The 25,167-nt window shown below is 38.3% G+C and overlaps 1 protein-coding gene across 5 annotated transcripts; it reads left to right on the top strand.

Moving 5' to 3' along the window:
* Window positions 1-906: 906 nt before the first annotated feature.
* inpp5b (inositol polyphosphate-5-phosphatase B) lies at window positions 907-24,914 on the top strand. Of its 5 annotated transcripts, XM_067600944.1 has the most exons (23): window positions 907-1,201; window positions 2,355-2,435; window positions 2,835-2,932; window positions 3,082-3,111; window positions 3,213-3,323; window positions 5,033-5,176; window positions 10,604-10,694; window positions 12,088-12,258; window positions 15,190-15,291; window positions 15,596-15,710; window positions 16,527-16,643; window positions 17,827-18,014; window positions 18,299-18,410; window positions 19,929-20,038; window positions 21,224-21,359; window positions 21,638-21,748; window positions 21,983-22,148; window positions 22,521-22,756; window positions 22,943-23,056; window positions 23,438-23,522; window positions 23,965-24,092; window positions 24,203-24,314; window positions 24,712-24,914. In XM_067600944.1, the coding sequence occupies exons 1-23, from the start codon at window positions 1,146-1,148 to the stop codon at window positions 24,819-24,821; spliced, it is 2,724 nt and encodes a 907-aa protein (XP_067457045.1). In that variant the 5' UTR covers window positions 907-1,145; the 3' UTR covers window positions 24,822-24,914. The 5 variants fall into 5 exon arrangements, with proteins under 5 accessions (XP_067457045.1, XP_067457041.1, XP_067457042.1 ...); XM_067600940.1 differs by lacking the exon at window positions 907-1,201 and having other exon boundaries at window positions 2,309-2,435; XM_067600941.1 differs by lacking the exons at window positions 907-1,201; window positions 2,355-2,435; window positions 2,835-2,932; window positions 3,082-3,111; window positions 3,213-3,323 and adding an exon at window positions 4,324-4,710.
* Window positions 24,915-25,167: the final 253 nt, after the last annotated feature.

The following is a 25,167-nucleotide window of genomic DNA, read 5'->3' on the forward strand; positions in this document are numbered from 1 at the left end:
ATCTGACTAGGATCAAAATGTTGTCCAGATTAAAGTGTGCAGGTGTTACCTTTTTCATTGATACCACGTTCTAATAGTCTTACACCTACGTGATGTGCATATAATTACTCTTAAACTCTTAAGTTATAAATTTGCCATAGGATACTAGAATACCAGTAAAGAGTGGAAGCAGTCCAATGTTTCTAGTTCTGAAAAGCTGCAGAGGGCCCACAAAAAACAGTATTACACTGTGTGGTTAATAAGTCCTGTAAATTACTTTTTTTTTGTGTAGCTTTATCCCTCAACCTTCTACTAACCTTCTGCTAACTTAGGTAAGTTGTTGTTAGTGATTCCTCACATTTTACAGAATGTCTTCAGCTTCCAGAGAACTGATGTGAACAGGTCAAATACTCAAAATAGTTGCCAGTAAGAGCAGAAAAAGGTTGAGGACACTGCGAGTGCAGAAAAATTGGTATCTTATTCTTTTTACAATACATTTGTTGCTACATGACTGTAGGGACAATGTTTATGCTTATTCTAAGTAGAGGTCCTTGTTCTTCAGACTGATGCCAACACATGTTACTGTTGATCATTTATGAGGAAAAAATATCAATATGATATCAGTTCCTCCACTCGTGGTGTGTTACAACAAAATGGGCCCACAAATGCAAACATGCACAGTGCAAATATGGAATAGGGTGGATTCTCTTTTCACAAAAAACAAACAAACGAAACCATTTGGCCTATTGACTTGGGGGCTCAGTAGCCCTCCTTGAAAGCTTTGATATAACTTTGTAGAAGAGGGGATACGGGTCTATATGTAGGACATAATCCTCTTTGGATCACTCGCCTGAGGCCTAATCCGAACCAAACTGATCTGACAGCCCAGATGTGACGTCACTCCGGGTGAAAGAGAGAGAGAAAGAGAGAGATCCAGAATCAGTGCGTGGCAGGCAGCCTGGGTCGGACCAGCAGCTGAGGACAGAGAAAACATCTGGATCCAGAAAGGCATAATGTCGGATTACGCGGAGCCCCCGCAGTGTCTCTCGTCCAGCTGTACTCTCGGTTTTCACGTGTGAAGGAAATAACTTGACAACTCGAGACGACTCACGGTATTTTTGACTAGGAAGCGTGTGGCCGAAGTTGTCATCCAAGTTGTCTTTGCCATGGATCAATCCGTCGCAATTCAGGAGACTCTGGAAAGGGACGAAAACTGCATTATAGTATCCTTTGTGAATTTTAAGCGCATGTTCAAGGATTATTAATACTTTAAACGAAGGAGTGCCAGCTTCAAACCAAGTTTAACCAACACGATGCATTTGAAGAAGAGTGAGGCCTGTATCAGCTTGTGCTAGGCCTACATGGTTGATTTGTCTCTGAGTAAAAATCACAACCTCACGTAGGTTGTGCTTTTATCTAGGCAATAAATTGACAGGACACGTAACCGTAGGTCAAGTTTAGTCGGGTGTGACTTCTTTGTAGTTATACCTTCCATCCACAAGATGGCAACTTTGTTTCACCAGCTGCAACTTTCTCCTTATAAGTAGTGGTAGAAAAAGTTTTCAGATCCTTCACTAAAGTAAAAGTTATACAAGTAAAAGTCTTGGATTAAGTTACTTGAGTCAATGTAAGGGTGTATTATCGGGAAAATGTTCTAATGTTCTAGTATGAAAAGTATTTTTATGCAGTAGAAATGCATCAGTAGTTCTGAGGACCCCCAGGGGTCGTCAGGAAAAAGGGGAATCATTTATTTTCACTATAATTCCATCCATAAATAACACAATGACAGAATGTATGACTATTTTGGTCATGGGTTTCAATCACTTTCTGTAAAAAAAAAAAAATACCTAAAAGCAAAAATCTTATCAGATGGAGGTCTATGGTCTAATTTGTGTCAGATTAGAGGTCATTGATGTGAAAAAGTTTGAGAACTACTGTTTAATTCATTTTAATGTTGCACTGAGATGGAACAAATTGAACTATTTCACTTACTGATACAGTTGGTAGTTTAATCTATAAGAATGTATCACATTTTATAAGCTAATAATATGATTTGTATGTCAGATAAACATTTATCAGCTGTCAGATAAATGTAATAGAGAAAAAACAACAAGTAGAGGTAGAAATTATCATACGGGAAATACTCAGTACTTGAGTAAATGTACTTAGTTACATTCCACCACTTGGTATAGGTAGCAGAAACTTTCATTTAAGTGTTGCCCTTTGCAGCAAAAAAAAAAAAAATGGTTGTAATGAGAGAAAGGTCATTATTCATGTCAGTTATATAAGGTTATTTTAAAGGTATGACTGAAGGAACTCATGAATACAGGAGAAAAGAAAATATTTCTAATATTTCCTTAACTAAACTGCAAACATGCTGTACAATGTGATGTCTACTCTGATGATATTACAGAAAGCAGACTGCTGGGATTGGTGGAGTCTTCAAAAGAACATGCGTGAGTTTTAACAGATAACATGGCTCTGTGTATAATTGTTCAATATACCTTAATTTATAGGCCAACAATACCATTTTGTAAGAAGATGACAGTTCTTTGTAAGAAGAACATTATGAAATCCAGGGACACCACAAACTGGCCTAGAAAATGACCACAGAGTTGCATCAAGTAGTGACGCACCTCTGACACAGTAACCAAAATTATATATTACATGTAAAATTTCCAAGGGTAGTATTTACTGCAGGGCTCATGTATTGTATTACAATAAATTTTACATGTCCTTTTATTATGTCCACCCCCAAATGTAAATGTAGGTTGATTCAGATTACCAACTCAATTAATCAAAAAATATACTTTAAAATCATATGATGATAATGTTAGTCTTATATCGTTCTGTAGAATCTTTATTTATACCCATCGAAGGATGGCCATTACTGCTGATGATGTGTCACTGGAGGACATCGTACCCATCTCCCTTGACTTTACTGTTGTGGAGGGTGAGCAGCTTTCATATATTTTACCCCATGATCTCAAACAGATGAACAGTAATAAAGGACTTCTCAAGATGACTATTGTTTCTGGTGGCATGAAGGCAGTAATTACTTTGAAGTGCTCTAACTCAGTTCTTGTGCTGCACTCTTTATAGTGTCCTCACCAGAGGAACTTGCGGTTGTGGGTGAGTTTCTGTTATTTAGATAACAGTTTTATGGTGCATAACTGATCCACTGCATGAAATTCATGAGCACATTTTTTGTCCATTTTCTCCAATTTTTCTAGGTGCTGATACCAGGGTGAGAGTAAGTTACCAGGAAGAGGGGTTAGAGCTCAGACTTCCTTTTGGGTCCCACTCGCGGCTCTTCCTCAGCGAGGTCAACAGGGCCTGGAGTGGTAGGTCAAACTTCAGATTCATATATGATCTGTTTACATGACACCCAGTATTATTTGCTTTTATTCAGGGTTCTCATAGCCTTTTAAAACTCCAAGACAGTGTGTGGGAATTTTGAAAAAAAATAAGGCATTTTGAAAATGAATGGGTTGCAATGGGGGGCTCAGGAGGTAGAGCGGGTCGTCCACTAATTGGAAGATTGGCGGTTCGGTTCCCAGCTCCTCCAGTCAGCATGTCAAAATGTCCTTGGGCAAGATACTGAACTGAACCCCAAATTGCTCCCGATGGCTGAGCCATCAGTGTGTAAGTGTGTGTGAATGCATTAGATCTCCTTCCCGATGAGCAGTGTATGATCAGTGTATGAATGTGTGTGTGAATGGATGAATGTTGGCATGCAGTGTAAAGCGCTTTGAATTGTCGGAAGACTAGAAAGGCGCTATATTAGTGCAGTCCATTTTCCATATACCAATGCACTGACATGACATTAGCAATGAAAAGTCTTTGAATTTAACATCTTGTTAAGTGTGAAACTATTACTTTTATAGAAAAACAGAACAAACACTGAGACTCACTTTTTACGTCCGTCTGTAGACCACTGATTATTTTTGGGTTTAGTAGATCGTAACACAGTCACAGGCACCTTCTGTTATGTGTGAAGAAGCGCACATAATCTCTAACGATCCGTGTGGAGGAAACCTGCTCAGCCAGTCAAACACTTCAACTGCCTTGAGGTGTCAGACCATACAATACACTTATTCTTTAAATTGGGCATTAGTTTTTTGGAAAACTATATTTTTTAAAGGAATAAAAACATAAATGTGTTTGTGAAACCTTGTTGCTGTTTGTCGGCCACAACTTACACCAAATTTAAAATACAAACTGGTGGTGTCACTTCATTTGTTAGTCACTGGGACATACATGATGCATGACTGACACAGAAAGAGAGAGACACAGACAGATTGAGAGAGAAGGGGTGGAGTTTTGATAGTGTACTCTGTGTAATTTGTTTCTGTCACAGCAAACATTCGCAGAGAGGACAAGATGAAAACAGTTTAAAAAGGACGTGTTACTTCCTCTTCAATACTTCTTTTGAACTACTTTTTACCTGCTGCATCCTGTTCATCTGAATGGAATGGGCTGTTGAAAGGATGGCAGACAGTCCGCTTTGTTAGGAATGTGTCACTTTCTCCACTGGCTCACTATTTTACACAGCGGAAACCCCACATGAGCATGGATGAAGACTTATGTGTTGTTTGTGTTACACTTTTTTTGTGGTATTCTAAGATGAGCCACAAAGGCTGTTAACCTGGTGAGGGATACCAGTGATGGAAAGTTTAAATGACCTTGCACCTGTTGTTGTTAAACTGAAGAATGTGAGAAATGATAAAGGTAAGCTGATTAAAGGGAATTTAAAGTACAAGACCCATATGTAAGAGCAAGAAATGAAAAAGCTGTTGGTGACAAATGCCTTGAAAACTACTGTTCTTGCAGTTCTTTAACACCAGCGGGGTTGATAAATAAGCATTTTTATTTATAACATGAATCTCACCATTGCTGTTGCTCTAGATCACTTTTTCCTGAAGACAAATAAGCAAAAAATGCAAATGTCAGACCAGGCTCTTGCTGTTTTCTGGCTTCACTCTTGTGTAATTTTGCAATCATCCTAAATTATTCTAATTCTCTGGCTTTCTCCTCTGTCTGCCTTCTTCAGATGTTTGCAAGTCTCCCTCACAGGTACCCAAATTTGAGTGGATCAGCAAGTATCGCAAATCCACCAAAGGCCAGGGAGCTGTCAAACAGGCCCTTGCACCCCTCGGCACAACACTCAATAAACTCAACCAGCACCGGAAAACAGGTTTGTCATCCTATTTCCATTTGTTGACATTCACAGCCAGCTTCTTCACATACAGTAAGCGTCCCTCAGCTTTCATTCAGTGGGTGAAAGGGGTTGTTCCTCTTTTATCTCTTTAGAGTTTGCTCTTTTTCACCATTGCAAGTGTAACACAGATAACGGTCTACATCAAAGGGTTTCATCATAAAACTCAGTGGTTTTGCAATTACCACTTCCTTTGAATACAACTCGTCCAACCGGTGTACAAGTTGCACTGAATTTACTCGTAACTCAAAGAGAGAGCCATGTAGGGAAGTACACCACTCACACAATAGGCCTCCTTTTTCATGACGGATATTTTCATGTGTCTTACAAGCCAAAACACAGGTGTAACTAGTGACATTAATTATGGCTACATTCCATTTAAGTTTCCCAGTAAGCCATAGCAACCAGCCAGCATGCACAACAGCCAGGTAATGGAAATGGAATGCAACCTTTATTAAAGTCATCAATACCACCCGTTGTTTTCCTGCTATGATGTGTCGAAATGCAATTGAACTTTTTTCTTTAGCATCATTTGTTACAAGGTGATTCACAGGTGCACATAAAATACAATACTATGAAATACGACAATAATTTCAGAGAATGATAAAACAAAATGAATAACAGCAACATAAAACCATTTAGGTAAAACATTTTTTTAAATGCCTGAAATTTACAAAAATACCTATACAGGTATGTCTTTAAAGGATTTTTAAAAATGTGGCACAGACTCAGCTGATCTGATAAAGCAGCAAAAGCATGATCCCCTTTGTGTTAAACCTGTACTGTAAAGCCTTTAACAATGTTTGGTTGCCAGTCCTTATATGGAGTTAAAAGATGAAAGAAGACATATATAACTGAGTATAGAATTGAACCAAAACATGGAGGGCTTTAAAAGTAAAGTACCTACTATTACTATTAATAAAACAATATACAGAGTATATTACCACATTTTTTAATGTGCAACAATAATCCACATTAGATTTCTTATAATCATGCTGTAAACTGTGTATGTAAATGTAAAAGTTTGTGCAATTTGTCTTACATGATTGTTCATTTCATGCAGATTTCATATGTTTTGCATGCTAGATAAGATCCATGCTGTTCATGACAGGCATGTCATATACAAATCATATATTATAATACTGCAAGTAGGTTATTCATGTAAAACAAAACAAACAAAAACCTAATGTTTGCATACAAAGCACACAGTCTTTATAAGCGAAATGGTGGCCATATTTTTCTCAAAAAAGAGTTTACACAGTTGATTCGTCATCTCGAACTCCATGTGCTTAAAGGACGGGTTCACAATTTTTCTGACAAGAATAGTCAGGAACCCAAATGAACATATGAAATATGTTTTTCTTTCCATAATCATTCCTCTTGTGCATACTGGCCATTGGAAGATCCCTTCATAATGCACTTACAATGTAAGTGATGGGGGCCAAAATGCACAAGCCTCCTTCTGTGCAATAATTTAAGTTTATCTGAAGGTTATCTGGGTGTTTCCATTTGAACAACCCAGAAAAAACGCAGATGGAGTCATCTGTAGCTAAAATGAGGCTTTAGTCATCCAAATTAGTCAAAACAAGTAGTTATCTTTCAACTTTAGTCTTTTTAGAGCCAACACCCCTCTTTCCACCGCAGCTCAACAGGGAAACAGTGTCTGAAGAAACACATAGAGAGACTTTTATGCCAAGGGGACTGTAAATGTGGCAAATATCCTCTTGATATGACTAACTCAGACTGCTGAAGCTTCATATGAGCTTCAGATAAACTTTTAAATGCATTTTTACACGAAATGACTGTGTGGACACACTATGGATTTTGGCCCCCATCACTTAAATTGAAAGCACATTTGAAGGGGATCTTTTAACAGCCAGTGTGAACAGGAGGAATAATTACAACGAGGAAAACCTCTCGTAGTGTTCATATGGGCACCTGACTTTTGTTTTAAGACACACTCGAACAATTGTGAACCTATCATCTTTATGCAATGCTAATGCAATATAGCACTTTTCCGGTTGCATTTTCAGCATGGTAGATTGCGGTTAGTACAGCCTCCTGTCTCTGCAGCAGAGGAAGGTAAACTCCTCCTTCATTAACGTTAGCATGGGCAGGTCTCACTCTGAAGCAAATTGGACATTGCACTTCTGCACATAATGTGTGGGAGCAGTGCAGAGAGATGTCAAGGGTGATGAGAGACTCTGGTATGAGACGATATTCCTATATTTGTTGTTGTTGAGCGGTGGATGTTGTAGCATCACTCTGTGGCAGTCAGTCTACCCTGATTAGCTAGCTTCCTAGCTAATGTTAGCGCGTAGTAGCTACTAGTTGTCATCTCTTTCAAGCAAGCTAACTTTAGCCAGATTTGCTAAAGGGCCAGTATTTGTCAGGTGGAATAATGATTATAGATATCTTTAAACCTTCGCAGTATTACAGTACTAATTTTATCAACTGTTGCCACAATATCAAACTGCTGTAAATGTATCATGAACACCGTTGATACACCAGTGAATGCTAACGTTGCGCTTCGCTACATACTATGATGTTAGTGGTCGCTATGTGACAGAAAATGACACCTGTTGTGGTGGCTGGTGTTGCGATAAGGTATGTAATGGCACATCGTTGTGTCATTCATTGAGACATTGTTTTTGCCTCCCGTCGTTGGCAAATGGCTTTTTTGTCTGTGCGGGACTTTGACTTGCTAACTTAGCCTGTTAGCTTTGAATCAGTTGTCTTAACTTTCCTCCGACGCCTCTCAGTGAAGGTGTTTTGACTGTCTTCTGATCGTCTGTGAGAAAAGCCTTTTTGTCATTTATTGTCAATATGATTGCCAATCGATTCATTATGACAAGAGGAACCATATCTATAATTGTGGTTAAAATAAATAACACAATTTGTTCCTCTGCATTTCATCAACTAACTTATGAGATAATGGAGGGAAGTTGTCATGTTGAACTTTGTGCAAATTTTTAAAAGCATAACTAACTTTAGTTGTTATAAGACGGAAGAGTCAGACGTGATAAAACAGCTTGACATTTATGCTGACTTGTGATCAACCGCAGATAGTGAAGCGTATCACGCCTGTGAAATTGCAGTTAGTCAGACTTCATGCAACTCTCTCCTCGGTGATTGAAAGTTTAGTTAAGCTCATTAGTTGGTTGAGAATACTTAAGCATGTGCAGGAATGTAAAATATGCCACATAATAACTCACAGGAACCTCATAGGGTCAGTATCTGATTTCATGTACCACATGTAAATAGGTGTCTGCAGTAATAGATATGTGTAGTTCACCAAATGTTGGATATGCTAAGATAATAAATATTTAGTAAGCAGCTTCAAAGTGAATCATGCAATGCAAAAAAACCAAACTGCTTCATTTTCCAGCAAGAACAAGTCATTGTAGTAAGAGTGTGTAAGCAGAAGTCTCTGGTGTGTTAAATGATACTACAACTGATTGGTGATCTAAGATTGTAAATATGTTAACAGACATTTTTCTGATAGTAACCACCATCTGTGTATATTAACCAAGCCCCAAGGATCTTTTAAAATCTTTTTTTGTACATTCATCTTATTTTTACAATAAAAATCATGGTGTTATACTGTGCCTTACAGTTTTTAAAACAAACCTTTTTCCAGATACAGTGTAGTCACTGAGAAACTTATCATTTTTGATCTCCCTCCCCGTTTGGTAGTTTAGAGTCAACACTGTGAAGTTACATTTCTTTAAAGTTAGTTAGTTTAAACCCATCTATAATGGCAATTCTTTACTATGCGTTGTCCTTGCAAGACTCTTTTTTTTTTTAGCCTACAGGTTAACTCTGCAAAGAGTTTCATGTGGGTTTGCTTTGTGTGCACAAGACGATTTTCACCTCAGATGGTACCACTCTTAAACACACACTTTCAGAAGCATTTCACAGTTTGCTGGGGGTTTTCTCAGTTAAACAAAAGGGCAGTCTTCTTTTCCTTTTCCTGTTCACACAAACAACAGAGTCGCTTGGCTTGAAATGTCATTGATCCTACTGGGAATTTTTAAAATGGTGTTTGTGGCTGACCTTGCGTTGCCTAACCTTTCTTTTTGTTCTTGTTTAAGTTTTATACAAAGTGTATACAAAATGAAAGATGCAGTGTAAGCATTTGTGACATGTTGACCTTTTCCGCATGGATATGGGGATAGGTCACAGCCAATTTATTATTTTCTCAGTAAAACTGTAGTGATGAGAATATTTCCATTGTGAAACAAAGATGCAGCAAAAAAAAAAAAAAATCCTGTCAACTGTGGTAATATTTAGTTGATAAGAGCAGTAGTCTGTTTTTATCATTTATATGTCAAGTTTTAGTGCTGCTTTAGACACAAAAGACATTCCTTTCTAAAAGAAAATGTGTGTTGTGTTTGTCAACGCTTTGTCAATTCTCTTATTGACTTAATTTGGATTGCTTGATTGGTTTTTAGTTCCACTTTTTGCTTCACAGGTTTATTACCTCTCTGTTTTATTTCCTAGCCTACGTGACCTTGTTTTAAAAATGATTACATAATATTAGTAGAAGAACTGTTGATATCTATATCCAGTCAGTTAATGTCAGTGTATCTGAGCTATGTTCATACAAACAGATTGAAAAACAACTGTATCACAGATTGTGATCCCATTTTAAGAGATGAATTTGGCTTCCAGTTTGCCAAATAGAATGAAAGATCAAGAACATTGAGGCCTCTTTAGTGGTCTTGTCGAATATATCTCATCCTCTGGGTAACTAAATGATGCTTTTGGTCAGGTGTGCTCTTAACATAGCCTGCTTAAATTTGTAGAGTTTAATTTCCTGCACAAAGAAGCTGGCTTTTCCTTTCAGAAGAGCCAGCTGTGTTCCCTGCCAAGCTGCAGGAGACAGGGGCCATGCTGTCTCATACTTCACACTCGCCCATTAAATCCAGCTACTTAGGATGCAGTAACTGTAACCAACTGCCAAAGATGGCCTCAGTGGATTGAACCCAACAACTGAGCACTGACACCGCACTTTTATGATTGACTTGTGTGTTACCGTGCATGTTTGTTTTTGTTCTTAGTCATAATTATTTTCAATTTATTCTCCATATTAGTTACTTCAGGTTTGTCATATGGGTTTGCTCAGGACTGGGTTCTGTCATTAGAATGAGCTCATTTAACATAATATAGAGGAAAAGTTCTCCCAGCAGCCTGCTAGACACAGTGGCTCATATTGTACCACTGTAAACAAGATATTATTAATTTATGATAACATCTTAAAGATGCAGGCAGTTCTGATGGACATCACGCATAACTGTGCTGTATTGCTGCAGTTTATCTTTATACTCTGTCTTTTATCATTTTTATCATTGTAAACTAAAACACTATTAATACTTCTACTTTTCTCCTGCTCTCTCCAAACAGAGAAATCATCAGACAAAAAGGGAAGTTCAGAAGGGCAGAAAGGTTCGAACAGTGGCATACAGACGTCCAGAGCATCTTCCGTTCCAGAAAGGTAAGGCCTTTTTATTAATTCACATGTGGAAGCTGTCAAAACTAATACACTTTACATGATTGTGTTTTTATATAGTGGTAGAAAGAGTCCTAGAATTTGTATTGTATGGAGTTCTCTTGTAAACAAAGTTTCTGTTTACATCCAGTGTTACTCACCAAAACGTGAGATTTGCAAAATCGTTTGTTTGAAATTTTTGAAACTTGAAACCATGTTCACTTCCTGGCAGTTTTTTTCTCTGCGGGCCTTTTGTTCGAGCATTGCTGCATTTGTTGGCGTGTTACGGCCACTTGTAAATCAGTGGAATAGTGTGAAACCATTGGCAGTAATGTGTATCACTCGCATGTGTGTAGAACACACAAACAAAACGGGAACACACTCATAAAAAACATTGCTCCATAGCACTACTAGTAAGAAACACCAAGGGGATACCTTAAATATTATGTATTTTAAGTATAAAAGATATATTATTATGAGGATGCGAACACAGAGTCACTATGGAGTGCTAAAGGGAGACACACAGCAAGAGACTTCAAGTAAACAGGGCAGCCATAAAAATGAATAGGATGGAGGGGAGGAATAAGAAATATCAGGCATTGGATACGCACATAATACTTGTAAGTAGGCTCTGCATGTGACAACAAGAAAAATATAGAAAATCGCCAGCCATATCCTTAAATGTGACCATTTCAATATGGATACATTCTACCAAAATGTTTATTCTAGCAGTGATGTTTTACAAGGTGGACTATGCTTTAGTTTTATTAAAAGTTACTAGATTTGACGATATCTGAATGTGCCTTCTGACAAAAATGTAGAATTACTGAGTGTGCTCAAAATTCCACAGTTGCATAAGGTACTGTGTACGTGCATGGCAGCAGCTTGGTGATGGGTGTTTTAATTAAAGTTGCTGTGAAATGCAAATGTGTTGTTTAACCTGGAGGCCACTGCTGCCTACTGTAAGATGGAGTTAAGTTGCAGCATATTCCTGGAAGAATACATGGTCCAGCCATATTATATTTCTTCCTCTCCTCTCAGCTCCATTCCATATTGACGGCATGGAAATAGAGCTTGTCTGCATAACCAGGGTTCCTGTTGTCGCTGTGGTGATCTACTGTACATTAGGCTGTTACACTGGAGTGGAGTGTAATGTGTCTCTCATGCCATAATTTTATTCCTAGCTTTTAGGAGAGGAAAGGTTTGATGCATTTAGGTTAGAGAGGATCAAAATGGCAACTGTGCATAAGCATTAGAAAGGAAAATTTTACGTTTATGATCACCCTGATACTCATCCCCTCTGAAATCACACCAGCATGATGAAATGATCTCATTTCTATCTTGGTCTGTCTCCACTCACCCCACACCTAACTGTTATTTTTCCTCTCCTGGTGTGCAGTCAGGGCATCTCCAGTCGTGAAGACCGGGATGACCTGGTGCGTTCCTCCAGCCACACCCCGTCTAACAAAGCTCAGATATTGGCCATGCCGCAGTTCGGCCTGCGAGACAACCTCATCAGGTGTGAGCTGCTGAAGAGCGAAGAACTTTACACTTACCAAGAGCACTTCAGGTATGTTACTTTTAATTGTTTGTTGTGTCTGTGTTTAGTCATGTGTTCGGGAGATTGGCACAAGTGATTGTGGTACAGTGACACAACACATCACAACAGTATCAATTTTGTCATATCAAATATCAAATAAACATTTTTACAGATTTCCTCAGTATCAATAATGTGTTGATGCTTTGTGTGGGGCTTACACTATTTAATCTAATCTAGAGAGATATGATTGGTCTCTGATTGGCTGTTAATTTTGCTCAGACAGAACAGTTAAGAAAGTTGTATCGCTTAGTGTAATACAGCATTTAGAACCAGGAATACACATTTTAACTATAACACATTACCATAACTAAATTCACAGATTTTTTTTTAAGCCTCATATCATTGCAGTGCAAAGAGACATTGCAAGACTAGCGTATATATAACACCCCGTTTCTATATATAGAATTAATATTTAAAGCTTCGAATTAGGAGACAAGTCAAGGATATTTACACTATACATTTGTGTTGAGCTGTACTCTGCTGGCCAGTTATAAATATAAGATAGTTTTTAAAAACTTTGGAAGGACATTTTGGGCAGGAGCATTGCGAGCCCTTAGCGTAACTGTGAGCACAGCTTGGATCCTAGAAGTGTTATGTAAAAAGAATGAGTCAACATCTGTGGGTTTGTATTTCTGTGTACTTAGTTCTTTGCTAAATTAAGCACCACTGTCTAGAAATGCACCAACCTAGTGGGTTAACATACTGTATTTCTGCTTGTAGCTCTTCATCTCATTTAGTATTTGTTGTAGAAATTAATCGTTCTATAGGGGCTCAGACGTTTATTAAGGGTGGTCAGATGATTGAAAAGTAAGAATTCAGTATCATGTTTTAGTTATCAACCATATTGCCTCCTGCTGGTAGATCTTTCCCTTTAATGTTTACACTCATATAGAAAAATCTAGCAAAGAATGAAAAAGAATATAAAGACAATGGGTGTTTCAAATTAAACAGCATGACATGAAAAGGGAAATATTCTGGGTACTGTATGAAAACATGCCAAAAAGGAAGTGTATACAGTGAAGCCCTATATGTAGCATTGGCAGCGCGTCGGGTCAGTGGATTGCACTCTTTCCTCCCACCTAGAAAGACCTGTGTTAAGTCTAATTTCCATTCCTCTCTGTGTGGAATTTGCATGTTGGTACAGGTTTCCCCTGAGGGCTCTGATTTTCTCCCACACACCAGACTTCTCAGGAATTAAGGTTAAAGGGAACCTATTATGTTCATTTCCAGCTCTATATTTTGTTCTGGGACTCCACTAGAGTGGCTTTGCATGATTCACAGTTCAAAAAACTCCTCATTTATCTTATACTGGCCCTTTATGCAGCCCCTCAGTTCAGCCTCTGTCTCTTAACAGGCAGTTTTAGCTCCTGTCTCTTTAAGGCCCTGCTCCCCATGAGCCCACTCTGTTCTCGTTGGCCAGCTTTTCTGAAGCCTGCCGAGGGGCAGCCATATCAGAGTTGTGTTAAATCACTGCTGATGCAAACCCAACATTTCCTGTGTTACTGCTTCATCTTAAAAGCTTTCAAATGACTAAACAACAGGAGACTTTTATTGTGAAGAATTTACAGGAAATAAAACATGTTCCTCACTAAATTAGCAGAGCTTTGTTTTTCATTTACCTAGTTTTTTCTGGGAATTTTTCCGTCCCTGCATGACCCTGAATAGGGATACATAGTTACATGGTTTCAGTTCATTTCAGTGTGCCGTCAAAGTCAACTCACAGAGACCTGAAACTCTCTCAACATAGCTAATGCATCATAATGAAACACATGTCAGCACTGGTTTCTCTTAAAGTTACTTAATTTTAGAGTTTTACAATGGCTGCATGATCTGGGATCTGTGCATTGAGATGCTGAAGAACAGAGCTTCTCTATTCAGCTGCCACAAAGCATTGCATTCATGCTTTGTGTTCAAATCAGTATTTTCAATATGCGTATATAGATAACTTATTCATAGGACATGCTGATTGGTTTACATGCTTAAGTTTTTACCCTTGTCAGAAATACCAGATAATAAAATAGGTTATGTTGTGCTAAGACATTAGTTATTCTTTAAGAAAAAATGTCCAAATTCTCTGATTCCAGCTTCTCAAATGTGAATATTTTCTGTTTTCTTAAGTCTTAGTAGTAAACTGAAAATCACTGAGTTGTGGACTGTTGGTCTGGACAAAAGAAGACATTTGAGGATGTCATCTTGGGCTTTGGGAAACAGTCACTGTCATTTTTCACTATTTTTTTCTGACATTTTATAGACCAAACAGAGCATAGTCTACTCTCAGCTCATGTTACAGTACATCCTGAAAATGTACTGAATATCCATGTTGATGTACCAGATCAGGCAAAAAGCTTGGGAAAGCAGCAGTGCAAGACTTATGTATAAAGATGGCTTCAGCATCTTTCTAGTTAGCTGAGGCTTGTGCCATTTGAGCAGAAACCGGTCAGCACGATGGCAGTCAGCACAAAGTAAAGAACTCTGTGCTGCTCCTGTGCAGCAGTTGTTTGAAGGTCAGATAAGCAAGTTTGTGAATGGAAAGGAAACGGTTTAAAATGTGAGCCGGCAGAGTACATCTCAGTGGGGATGTAAATGACAATATCTTGGCGCTCTTACCAAGGCAATCAAGTTCCAGTGGGGCTTCTCAACGGTTTACAGAGTGTTACTGTTTACACGGCAACTCCTATTTGTAACTGACATAAAAGTTTGAGACTAAAGGAGTGCTGCAGTAAAACAAAACATCAGATTAATATAGACTATACACTATTTTAATCTCCCTGTGATATAAATTGGAAATCACTCACAGTCAGCAGGATAAACTCATAATCAGTAGCACTTGTTCAAACAAACTGTGACTCTGTATTCTTCTCCTTTTGTGCCCACTCCTCATCTCTCCCTACTCCGTTTCAGCTTTTTCCTCGGCACATACAATGTAAACGGACAGACACCGAAGGAAAGCCTCCGTCCTTGGCTGAGCTGCACTCTCAACCCCCCTGACATATACTGCGTGGGGTAAGTCACATCAACCCTGCTGCAAAATAGCTTTGCAATTCTCCACTTTAATCCCATTACACAGACAGACATATACTGCTCAAACCTCTGACAGATGTAAGCGGCCATTGATCCTGTTTTAAGTATGAGAACATGCCCACCCACAGATTTCACCACTATGTGTCCACAAAATCCAGCCTACGTTTCAGTTTATTACTTTGGTGTTGAGGAGTGGAAAAGTTTTTAGAAAGCCTTGAAAAGTACTGGGTAAAGCTCAGACATGGTAGTCAAACTCTAAAGAATTACTCTTTGTCCTTCTTGATAGTTTCCAGGAGCTTGACCTCAGCAAAGAGGCTTTCTTCTTCAATGACACCCCCAAGGAGCTGGAGTGGACAAAGGCTGTGTCAGAGGCCTTGCATCCAGAAGCCAAGTATGCCTTAGTAAGGAAGTCTTTCTTTTTTTTTTCCTTTCCTTTAATCTTCTTTTTCTGGGCCTGAGAATGTTATTTGCCAATATATTGTCTGTCTGTTTTTTGTATTATATTTTCATGCTACTTTGATTGTTTGAAATATTTTGTGTAACAGCTAAGTGTCAAGATCCTCATGCAATTCCTATTTGTGGCCATGGTAATGTCATCCAGCCACAGTAAATTACACAGGATGATGCCAGCAACATTTATATGAGCTTGATAGTTTGATGGGCTTAGTCAGGCCTTATATTTTAAGTTACTTTTTGGTCTTTCTCTTTTTCCCTTCCCCTTATTTCCCCTTTCTCAGAGTGCTGATGCTAGCATATTAACTTCCTCTTTTCTTGGCTGGACCGTTTTCTTCTAGTTATCTCGGGGCTTACAGGATGTCTATGTGTCATGCAGCCACTACAATGACATGTCATTTCTTCATCCACTGTCAGTTCTCAGACTAAAGCACAGTTGGCCGCTCTGTAGTTGACACACAAGCTGAAAAATAAATGTTTTTTACATAAATATCTGAATGTTGTGTCATATGAGATTGACAGGGAGACTTAAAAACTATTTTGCTTCCTCTCATGGGCAACTGCTTTATATTCTGTGATGTAGCTTTCTGCGTCCATTCGTCCTCAAGGTTAAAACACAGGATAATGACACTGAATTTCTTCAACTGTAGATATTGTTTTTTGTATGCAAATAGCATGTTTCATGTTACTCTAGGAGTTTGTGTGCATCTTTTCCCCTTTACTCTATGAACTCATGTTTTAAATCTATCCATGTTTTGCTACAGGTAAAGTTGGTGCGTCTGGTGGGCATCATGCTGCTCTTCTATGTGAAGAAGGAGCATGCAGAGTTTATCTCTGATGTGGAGACTGAGACCGTGGGCACTGGCATCATGGGAAGGATGGTGAGGACTGATTCTAACATTCATGCACTCTCATGCACAGGTCCTCATGCAGGTTTACTGGTATTTTGTAAAGAGCGTGTTACAAGGAGCATGAAAGGAGCTAGCTGGAGCTGAACAGCTGGTATAGAGCCTATGCTTCTGGCAAGCTGTAGCAGGACAAGAACATAAGTGATAAAGTGTCGCTCATCTTTATCTTTTTCCTTACAAACCAAAAACAAGCAGTTACACAACTCCTGTTTGATTTTAAAATTACTATTGATAAATAACATCAATCCTCTTTGTTTTGTTATTCCCTCACATTTAGCTTGCTTTGTCATAGATGTAATAAAATGTATTTTGTCAAACCAACTTTCAGGCATCAAGTGCCAAAAACGTCTGAACTGATTTTTAGACCGACTTTGTTGAATTTTATAAACTTAGCCAACGTCATTTGCATTGTTGCCATCATATTAAAACACATTTATTGTGAGGAACTAACAGGAAGTGTTGAGTTCATATCAATGGTAGCTTTAGACATAACTGAAAACAATCAGGCTTCTATAAACAATGTCAGTGCAAGTTATCAGACAAAACAACTGCAGGCAAATAGCAATAAATTAGGCAATGTTGTGCTTAAGGGTTTTGCTGTGATGCTGAAAATTCTGGCTGGACCGCCACCCGTAAGTGAATGTAATAGAAGCAATGAAATACATTGAAAACGAGTAAACAAGCTGAACCAGTGTTGTGCCTCCAAGCCTCGTCTGAATCCTCCTTTGAACTGTTTCTCTTTAATGCTCATTCTCCCGTGATGTGTTAAGTCCAGCAGCTCAAACTTTATTCCCCATGCTATGTTGCAGTGTAGGTTATTCTTGTCTTTTATGCACTTGTGCTTACTTAGCAGTGCCTGCAGTGTAGAGCAGATGGTTGGCTGGTGATCATTGGGAGCCTTTGCTCCATCCTTTCCTGCAGTAATGAGACCAGTTTGTGTTCTGCACAAGGAACCATCTGAAAAATTACAACACCAAAGTGTTAGCATAATATTGGATTACTGTCAAGTAAAAGAGCCAGTATAACCCCATATTATCTAAACCATTTTTATTTTTCCAAATCTTTTTGCAGGAGAATTAAGTGTCATTATTCTGACTGAATTGCTGAATTTCTCTCTCTCTGTCTCTCTTTGTGTTAATCACTCATCAATTTGCAGGGAAACAAGGGCGCTGTGGCCGTCCGTTTCCGCTTCCACAACTCTGATATCTGTGTGGTCAACTCTCACCTGGCTGCCCACATCGAAGAATACGAGAGACGTAATCAAGATTATAAAGACATTTGCAGCCGTCTCCAGTTTCGCCAGCTTGACCCTACCCAGCCCCCACTCACTATCATGAAGCATGAGTATGAAACTGTTAATGAATTATAGAACACAAAGATTTAAAAATTTCTGTTTGAACTATTTATGTAGATATTAAAGCACTACATCAAGAACAAACATAATTCTCATGAACATGTCAGGCAAACCTTTTAATCATTAAACATCTTTGCTGCCTTTTTTCTTCAAATCCAGTGTTTAGAGTTAATTTTTTATGTTTGTAGTGGCTGAATATGACTTGCATAGTCTCATCCATTATCAAACTGTGATAACATCTGAGCCGTATTATCTCCTCCGACTCCCTCACCAGTGTGGTTTTATGGATTGGGGACCTCAACTACAGGATCAGTGACCTTGATGTCGACAGTGTGAAGGAGCTAATCAGCAAGAAGGACTTTGAAACATTGCACACTTATGATCAGGTAATCCCAATAATGTCCTTGTCTTTATGCTTTTCAAATATGTCTGTATTCATCATTACTGTTACTATGAGTGGTGATACTTAAAGGAAAATTCCAGTTTATTTGAAACTGGTGTATTTCCCATAAATGTGGCAGTTAGGACTCTATGTTTCCCGCTAACTTTTCTTTTTGCAGCTCCGTTATTGAGATTCCGGAGATTCAGATTGAGATTCAGGCGAACAAGGCCTCACATATAACGACGGTTATCAGGGCATCCTACACCAGCCTCCTACTGCTTTAGAAATAAACATGATTTTTACATGAAACACTTCAAAAGTTTGTCTGAGTCTGAATGAAAGTAAACACAGGAATTAGCCACCTATAGTAGCATTACGGCTGACTGCATAGGGAACTACATCCAGGGAAGTTTGCCAGCTAACCGAGCCACCCACATATTCATCCACGCATGCCAGTTTGTTTATATGCATGAGGCTGACTTTCACTTTGGTTAGACTGTAAGGAAACTAAAAAGGTTAAGTGCAATGATAGATCATCACGTGGACTATTATGAAGACGATAGTGAATCATTTTACTTTGAATGGCCAAGCGTATTTATTTGAGCTGGAGTACACAGAGAGTAGATAAAACTGAAAGAAGAAAAAAGAAGAATGGAGGTAGAAAGGCAACAGGACCGTCAGGAAAGTCAACTTTCAGTAACGATTACCTCAGAGAAACTGCTGCTGTTCCTGCAGTCACTACTCTCCTCTTCTGACGAGTGAAGAGGAAAATTTTTTCTGCTGTCAAACCTGTTGCTGTCAGACTCAGAAAATTGAGAAGTGTCCATGGATGAGAGTAATCCCTCTGTGCAACTACTACATATGGATTTACAGTGTTTATTAACATTGTCATCCTGGACACCGTTTCACCTGAACATAATCAACTGGATGAAAAGAGCGAGGCTGGCTGCACCAAACGTTCAGCTCCACACAGTAAGAAAAAAATGCAATAACAACATGTAACTGTGTGAGAACTTATGGTATGCAAGTCACTATCATCCAGCAGTAATCCATGAAAACTGCACAGTGTAGATCTTGTCATTTTGTCTTTGAAACTTGGAGGCATGAACCATTTTATTTCATCTACTAAGTCACTACTTCTCTAGCATGAACAGAGCTATCCACAGACTCACCCATAAACAAACTGACATGCGAACATCCTGTGATGTAGTTCCCTATGCAATTAACCATAATGCTGCTACAAGCGGCTAGTTCCTGTATTTACTTTCGTTCAGACTCACAAATAAACTTTTGAAGCAATTTGCGTAAAAATCTTGTTTATTTCTAAAGCAGTAGGAGGCTGACGGAGGTTGCTCAGATAACCGTTGTTATATGCAAGGCCTTGCTCACCTGAATCTCAATAATGCAGCTCAAGAGAGCAAAGTTAGCAGGACACATAGAGTCACAACTGCCACATTTATGGGAAATACATCAGGTTCAAATAAACCGGAATTTTCCTTTAAGAGCTGCATATGGTCCTCAGCTCAAGAGGCAGATCGATGAAGAGGCCGTGTTTGTTGGCTTTGTCGAAGGAGAGATTGATTTCCAGCCCACCTACAAATACGACACCGGCTCTGACAAGTGGGATACAAGGTAATCTCCTATAAAGTCTTGTCTGCAGGGAGCTAAAAGTGAACCATTTTTAGTCATTCTTCAACAATGCAATCATGTTCATAGTGAAAGTGAGCATAATTTCAGAAAGATATGTGAAATACTCCAGCTCTAGTTGCATATCGAAGAGCTTTTCAGCCTTGTAAAACAGCAGAGAAATTGTGTTGTCATCGCATTTTGCAACACACAAAACAATCCAACTGCTGGATCCTTCATCAGAGAAATTTTTCAGCGTTAAGACACCTCATTTTGTTTCCATTGTTTGATGATTAATGGAACCGCTTTTCAAGTCAAGTCAATTTAATTTGTATAGCCTGATACTACAAATCACAAATTTGCCTCAGGGGGCTTTACAATCTGTACAGCAATACAACATCCTCTATCCTCAGACCCTCGATTCAAATAAGGAGAAAATTCCCTAAAAAAAAATGTGGAGGAAAAATGGAAGAAGTAGTAAGAGCAACAGAGGAGGGATCCATCTCCCGGGACAGACAGACATGCAATAGATGTTGTGTGTACAGAATAAAACAATAAACAGTAATTACAGAAATACAGCATAGAAACAGGATAACAAAATTAAAATGGATTTATAACATAAATAAGATACCCGGAGCACAGTTGTTTTGTTGTTTTTTTTTGAGCATTCACATAAATATGTCCACAAGTATACCACATTGGCATCCCGATAGACATATCGGGTTCAAGGAGGAAAACTGATATTGTAATGTAATGCAAAGTGGACGTCATCAGCCATTAATCAGACTGTGCTGCTTACATATTTTACCTGATAAACATGTAGAGGATACTCACATTGCACCAGAGGTATTTAAATCAAAAAACTGAAACAACCTTGTATTGAATTTGTGGTCTTAATAAATCAATGAACTTTCAGATCCAGTTTTTGTGCTCTAAATTAATGTCATTAATAGACATCCTGCTGAATTAATGTGGCCATAAATCACAAGGCAGCGTTGTGTGGTATTTTCTGTTCTCAGCTCCCGATAAGAGAATTTCCCTACAGGGTTCACAACACAACACTATGCCCTCATTAACTTTGATAAAATACACATACACCGTGATACAGATGTAAATATGTAAAAATGTCATAGTAAAATATACAATAAAAATACTTATGAATTAATATCTGTTTATTTCTTCTGCATTTAGTGAAAAATGTCGTGTTCCTGCCTGGTGTGACCGTATCCTATGGAGAGGGAAGCACATCAAGCAACAGCATTACCAGGGTCACATGGATCTTAAGACCAGTGACCACAAACCAGTCAGTTCCCTGCTTGCCGTTGGGGTAAATGATTCAGTCTTCTAAATGGTTTCATTTTGAATTTCATTAATTGGGTTTCTTTTTTGTTTGAAAGAAGATACAGTGGGTCCTCCCTTTGAAATTGAAATTCATACATAGTTTTGAAAAGTATGGGAGGTGAGATGAGATGATAAATCAATAAAAAGTGCTTTTTCCATCTTATTGCAGTGATTGTACTGTATTAATATATGTAATATATACATATTAAACACATGTAAATGCTGCATTGATTCTTTGCCTTTTCGTTCTGTCTGTTCCTACAGATCAAGAGAGTAAATAGTGAGTCCTATAAGAAGACTTTTGAAGAGATTGTTCGCAATATAGACAAAATGGAGAATGAATGTATTCCATCTGTCACCTTGATGAAGCGAGAGGTAAAGTTTCCTATCACTTTCAGGCTTAATATGGTGTAATGGGAGCTTTAATACATTCCTGATATGACCTCTCTTTTTTTTTCTTTTTTTTTTTTGATAAACCTTCCACTAATGAAACTGTGTATTGATCTTGGGCTTTCAGCCTAATGCAGATATTTAAAGGATACATTTACATGACAGAGAGTAGAATCCACTATGCCTTACAAATCCTTCCTTATGAATCCTTTCTTTCAGGTCCACTTTAAGGACGTGAAGTTCATGCAGCACCAGGCAGAGAAGTTGAGCCTCTTCAACGACGGGCAGGTCCCATGTCAGTTTGAGTTTATCCAGAAGCCAAATGAGTCCACATACTGCAAGCCCTGGCTCACAGCCAACCCACCAAAAGGCTTCATCGCTCAGGGTGAATAGCACATACAGTCACAGATTTCATTGTAATAAAGCATCAATGTCCAGCCTTTAGGTTTTACAAATTGTGAAATAATTCTGAGCTATGAGTCCAGATAGCTTAGAAAGATTGACCTCTTTGATTTAGACAGTTATTTTGTCAGTGAGGGAGCCAATCACAATGTTTAAAGGTAGTGAGGCAGATATGTCATTCTTTAAATAATGGAGTGATCTTAAGGCTCAGGAGAAAGAAATATGAACACTACCTTTTGTGACTGCTTTTTAGTGACCCTAGCACAATGTATTACTCACTGAGGCAGCAGGCATCATTTCCTGACAGTTTTGTCATCCTTTGTTACTTTTGTGTCCTATTTTCTTAATCATCTAGGTGCTTCTATGGACGTAGAGCTTGAAGTTTTTGTGAACCGCTCAACAGCGCCTGATCTTAACTCTGGCAAGCAGCAGATCGAAGACATCCTGGTGCTCCACCTAGAGCGTGGCAAGGACTACTTCATCTCTGTGACAGGAAACTACCTGCCCAGCTGCTACGGCACATCTATCCGTTCACTGTGTCAGCTGAGGGAACCCATCCAAGAGATGCCTCAAAGGACCCTCCGTGAACTGGTAAGTGCTCCCACATGCAGAGTAGGGACAGTGTGCTTAAAGTACCTCTTCTCCAGTCAAGGTTGTCTCATAGGCCACAAGATGATGGGGTTTGTTTTTTTTTAATAACCTTTGCATATATTCAATTAAACACATTTGAATCCATTTTGACTAAACTGCTTATTTTTTTGCTCTGTTTGGTCTCAGCAAGAGGCGGAAATGTCTGGAAAAGACAACGCAGCAAGCATTGAAAAGCCTCTAGACATTCCTAAAGAACTTTGGATGATGGTGGATCACTTGTTTCGCTATGCAATCAAACAGGTCAGAAAATATAATGATGATGCTTCTGTTTTGATGCTGCAATAAAATCATAGAACACTAACTCCTATTTAGTTTGTACTTGAAAGTTACTGCACTTCACAGCAATTGAGCAAAAAAAAAAAAAAAAACTTTCAATGTTTAGTGTCTTGAGGCTAAAGACACTGGAATAACTCTATAGCTGTGCCTATCAGCCAAGTAGCTTTGTAGAGCCTCTGCATTGATTTGGCGAAGGGATTTAAACTTGATTTTAAAAGCCTTGATTCAAGTAAACATAAGAGTTTGCTTTTGATTTTAATTGAGTCCATTGCAGCTCCATAATACTTCATACGCATTTCCCAGCCAAAGTAAATTGTCCTCATTGTCACTCTCCTCTATTTGCAGGAAGACATATTTCAGCAACCTGGACTCCGGAGTGAATTTTCAGAAATAAGGGATTGCCTTGACACTGGCATGCCAGATTCTCTCCGTATCCTTCAAAACTATTGCAGTTTAACCGTTTGTGTAAAATTGTCTTCAATAAGCATTTGAAAGTATTTGAACTGACACATTTTCTATAGTTTAAGCATTACATTTTTTAGGGTGTTGACATCCATGTTGCATAAACCGGTGCAATATTAGATACAACTGCTGAGTAAACACCCTCAAACTAAAGTTGAAAGTCAGCACTTTACCGTCATAGCAAGTTTCATTTCATATCCAGTGTGTGGGGTGATGCAAAACAAGAAAAAAAAACTTGAGAAGTACTTACACACTTCTCTGTATTTCTGTCCAAATAAAGTGAATGCTTAACTTGCTGCCTCGAATGAATCCTGCTACATAACATATTTAATTGTTATGTTACAGCTACTATGTATCAAAATATGCAAATTGTGCTCAAGAATTGTCCTTAACCTTATATTGACCTGTAGTGGGCAGTAACCACTCAGTCGCCGAGGCCTTGCTTCTCTTCCTAGATGCCCTTCCAGAGCCTGTGGTCCCCTACTCCTTTTACCAGCAGTGCCTAGAATACTGCTCCAATGCCTATCAGTGTGAGAAGGTAAAATAGGCAGCCTACAGTAAATTAAATATCACTATTGATTTATTTCAACATGTTTTAAATCATAAAAGTGAATCTGATGTAATGTTGTTTTTTTTGTTTTTTTTAAGGTTATTTCCATGCTACCTCAGTGCCATCAAAATGTGTTCAACTATTTAGCTGCCTTTCTTCGTGAGCTGTTGAAGAATTCTGCAAGCAATCGATTAGATGTCAACATCTTGGGTAAGAACAATCTTTCATTTGTGAATATGTTATTATTAGCTGATGCTTTATGCTTATGTCAGTATATTTAGTGAATGAAGAGGAACTGACAAGTAAAGAAAGTGAAAATAAAGGAAGATCCAGTTTATTTTCTGTTTCGCTTATGAATCTGTTTGCTCAAGTTATTTTCCAGCTTTGTGTAAAAGCACATATGCTCAACCAACCTGTATAAATAAAGGGTTAATATAAACCACAAAAAGAAATTGTGGTAAGATCTGAATATGATCATGACTGTAATTTTTTCACACACATTCTTTGAAATATGCAAAAAAAAAAAAGAAACTCAACTAATCACAGCATAACATTAGGGCATTGGTACTGTGTAGTGGGAATAATCTGTTTTCTTTCTTCTGCATAGTCACCATTTTTGCCTCCTTGCTCCTGAAGTCACCTAAGAAGCAGGACCTTGCAGAAAAGAGGAAGACTCAGGAGTTCTTTCAGCACTTCCTGACCCAAGGATCCTCCTAGATGGAGGACTTCTCCCCCCTTTGTCCTTAGTGCTGAAGCTGAACACTAAAAACTGTATAGTCCAGTATTGAAATAAACTGTAATGATTTCTTATATTCCTAGATCGTTCTTTGTATAGCTATATAGAATAATTACTATAAGTGACCGTTCTTACCTGATATTAATTTGTTTCAAAACAATGTTTATGATCTGTTGAGTCACAGAGTTTATTGTGTATCATTGAGCATCAAGAGAGAGCTAACAATTTTTAATGTATGTATATTTTATTTAAGAAATAATTTGTATTTTATTGTTTCTGATCTCAGCATCATATTGTTTTTATATATATATAAACTGTTGGGAAAAA

Source organism: Thunnus thynnus, chromosome 10, assembly GCF_963924715.1.
Source record: "Thunnus thynnus chromosome 10, fThuThy2.1, whole genome shotgun sequence".
Classification (NCBI taxonomy): domain Eukaryota; kingdom Metazoa; phylum Chordata; class Actinopteri; order Scombriformes; family Scombridae; genus Thunnus; species Thunnus thynnus.

What these genes read in the sequence shown, in the direction of transcription:
- inpp5b (XM_067600944.1), top strand. Translation starts at nt 1,146, where the DNA reads ATGGATCAATCCGTCGCAATTCAGGAGACTCTGGAAAGGGACGAAAAC. An exon ending in AGGGACGAAAACTGCATTAT is followed by an intron (nt 1,202 to 2,354) that starts AGTATCCTTTGT and finishes AAACTGCAAACA; the next exon opens with TGCTGTACAATGTGATGTCT. An exon ending in CTCACTATCATGAAGCATGA is followed by an intron (nt 18,015 to 18,298) that starts GTATGAAACTGT and finishes CTCCCTCACCAG; the next exon opens with TGTGGTTTTATGGATTGGGG.